Source organism: Hydra viridissima, unplaced genomic scaffold (assembly GCF_058129835.1).
Source record: "Hydra viridissima isolate aposymbiotic clone 2 unplaced genomic scaffold, HvirCarnegie_v1 scaffold_9, whole genome shotgun sequence".
In the NCBI taxonomy this organism is placed as follows: domain Eukaryota; kingdom Metazoa; phylum Cnidaria; class Hydrozoa; order Anthoathecata; family Hydridae; genus Hydra; species Hydra viridissima.
The window spans coordinates 207,392-210,706 of record NW_028324308.1 but is presented as its reverse complement, the minus strand read 5'-3'; the positions used below and the strand labels follow the sequence as shown (position 1 = coordinate 210,706).

Here is a 3,315-nt window from a genome sequence, read left to right as displayed (position 1 = left end):
TTTTGAAACATAAAATTAATATAATGACTTACTTTGTCTGCTCTGCATACAATTTAATTTCTTAATGTTAATATTTCATTTAAAAAAAAAATTTTAATGCATTTGCAGTAGCCTAAGCCTACTAAAATTTAAATTTTTTGAATTTATAACAATGAAAGTACACAATGCTGCCATCTATAGTAAAAGTTCTTCTAAATTCGAAATTCTAAAAATTTCAAAAAAAAACTTTTGTTTTGTTTTTATATCATGTATTTATTCCGTTTTAAAAATTTTAATTTTTATTACTAAAAACTGTTGTATTATACTACTGAGGATGACAACTTTGTTGTTGAAAAACGTTTTTAGTAATAAAAATTAAAATTTTTAGAACGGAAGAAATACATAATATAAAAACAAAACAAAAGTTTTTTTTGAAATTTTTATAAAAACAGTTCTAAATAACTTCAAAAATAAAATAAGAATTAAATAATCGAACTTCTAAATTCGAAAAATCCGGAATTTGCGTTTTTGAATTCCGGATTTTTAAAAATTCAAAATATGACGGAATTCCGAAATTCCGAAATCCGGATTTGGATTCACTAGTCTCCAAGATGCAGGTTTCAATCTACGAAAATTTGAATCAAACTGTAAAGAATTAGAGAATTTAATAACTGAACAAAGCTTTCAGCCTTTCAGTAATACCAAAGTATTAGGTTTAAACTGGAACAAAGAAAGTGACATTATAACATTTGATTTATCAAAGTTAACCGACACGAAGACCACCCCAACGAAACGGGAAATATTACGATTCATAGCTAGCATTTTTGATCCGCTCGGTATGATAAATCCGGTAATAGTACGGTGCAAAATCTTTTTTCAGCAACTATGTTTGAACAAAGTAGGATGGGACACTAAGCATGAGGGTAATTTGTTGATAGTGTGGCAAACCATTGTTGATGATTTCCGTTTCTCTCAAAACATCGTTATTCCAAGGTGGTACATTAATCATTCTAGTAGTCCAGTTCTGGACATTTCATTACATGGGTTTAGCGATGCCAGTCTTAATGCTTACGGCTGTTGTCTCTTTTTATTATATTCTTTTATTGATAAACAATACCACTGTTCACTAATTACAGCAAAATCTAGAATTGCTCAAGTTAAGAAAAGTACTATTCCTCGCCTAGAATTAAGGGCTGCGTTGTTACTAGCAGAAACTATGTCTCTTACTTTAAAAGAACTTTCTGCAATTTTTTATTTTAAAGAAGTTGTCTGCTGGACTGGTTCTACTATTGTTTTACATTGGATTAATAACAGTAAAAAAAGTTATCATCCCTTTATTCAAAAACATGTACAAAAAATTCGAAACACTTTTGACATTTCATACTGGAAATATGTTGACTCTGAAAGCAACCCAGTAGACATACTATCAAGAGGTACAACTCTAGCAAAATTACATAGTTACAAGCTTTGGTTTAATGGACCTTCATTTTTACATAATGATCCTAAAGATTGGCCGAAGTTTAAGTTAGCAAGTCAACCGATGATTGTATTAGACGAATATTTAACCAATGTAATTACAAACGACATTCCTATTAATTTAGATATTATTAACATCAAAAGGTTTAACAACTATTTAAGTTTATTACGTACTACAGCTTTAGTATTGAGATTCATAAAGAACCTCAGGAAAAATAAAGCAAAAGAAGATTTAAATTTATCTACTTTAGATTCGACAGAAATTGAAGCCGCGCAAAAAATTTGGATTCAATATATACAAAAAACCTTGGCAAATACAAGAAATTATAAACAGCTTCAACACGATCTAAATTTAGAAAATGTTGATGGTGTTATACGATGTTATGGACGACTAAAAAATGCACTGATTACGTCAGATATGAAACATCTTATCCTCTTACCGCGTGATTCAGAATTTGCGGACTTAGTTATTTACTATCATCACTCATTAGTCATGCATAATGGAGTTAAAGAAACTTTAAACCAACTACGCAGTATGTTTTGGGTACCGAAAGCTAGAAATTATATTAAAAGGCTTATTCGAAGATGCCATTTGTGCAAGCGTTTCGAAGGGCTACCTTACTCCTACCCTGAAGCCCCTTCTTTGCCTTTAAGCAGACTTAATGATGATCACGCCTTTAAATTTACAGGCGTTGACTACGCAGGCCCATTATAAGTTAAAAATATTTTTGAGGGCAATAATTTATATAAAGTTTGGATTTTTTTATATACTTGCTGTTCTACACGCTCTTTGTTTTTAGATCTCGTTCCAGATTTTTCAGCTGAATCTTGTGTACGAAGTTTACAACGGTTCGTAGCGAAACGAGGCGCGCCTACTAAAATCATTTCCGATAACGGCTCACAATTCATATCTAAAATTACTCAAGATTTCATTTCATCTCGTGGTATATCATGGCATTTCAACGCTGCCGCTGCGCCCTGGTGGGGAGGATTCTTCGAAAGACTTGTTGCTTCGACCAAACGTTGCCTCCGTAAAGTAATTGCAAATGCCCTCCTTACATACGAAGAGCTTCTTACCATATTAGCCGAAGTTGAAGCCGTTATTAATAATCGCCCAATTACATTTACATACGAAATACCTGGAGACACCCCATTAACACCGAATCACATGTTATATGGTAGAACAATGAACTTTAAAGCAATCAAGGAAGACCTTATAGAATACAATTTAAATACACGTAGTAAATATATTGAGAGTGTACTAAATCATTATTGGAAGCGATGGCGAGAAGAGTACCTCACAGAGCTAAGAGAACATCATAAACATAAAAAAAGAAATGGCACAAATCAAATTGGATTAAATGACTTTGTATTAATTCATGACCCAAATACTAAACGCGGTTTGTGGAAAACTGGAATAGTACAGAAATTAATCAAATTACAGGGCAAGCAAGTTCGAGCAGCAGAAGTTAGGTACGTTAATAATGGAAAACCAATTGTCATCTAACGACCTATAAACAAGCTATATTTATTAGAAGCCTCATATAAAACAATGGACAAAAGGGTTATTCAAGTGAAATTTTGCAATGAAGATGACATTGAACTTTTAGTTAAAAATTAATGTTGGGCGGGGAATGTCGCGCGCAATCGCGCAGTCATTCAAGCCTCTTACGCTTCCTTTTAGTTGTTATATAAAAACGAGCATTTTGTTACTTTCTCTCTCTCTTACAAAGAATAAAGACAATTCATAACACGCTCTCTTATAAGTAAAAAAGCAAATTTAATTTTATCGTATTTAAGTAATACGACATAAACAAAGAAAACAATTAAAGCCCCGCCTCACAGTATTTCCAGTAGAGC

The 3,315-nt window shown here is 32.2% G+C and overlaps 1 protein-coding gene across 1 annotated transcript; it reads left to right on the top strand.

The window, feature by feature from the left end:
- The first annotated feature begins 817 nt into the window (after positions 1-817).
- Positions 818-2,962, top strand: LOC149883475 (uncharacterized). Its single transcript, XM_090097518.1, has 2 exons — positions 818-2,144; positions 2,256-2,962. Exons 1-2 carry the CDS (start codon positions 818-820, stop codon positions 2,960-2,962), a joined length of 2,034 nt encoding a protein of 677 aa, XP_089953644.1.
- The last annotated feature ends 353 nt before the right edge of the window (positions 2,963-3,315 follow it).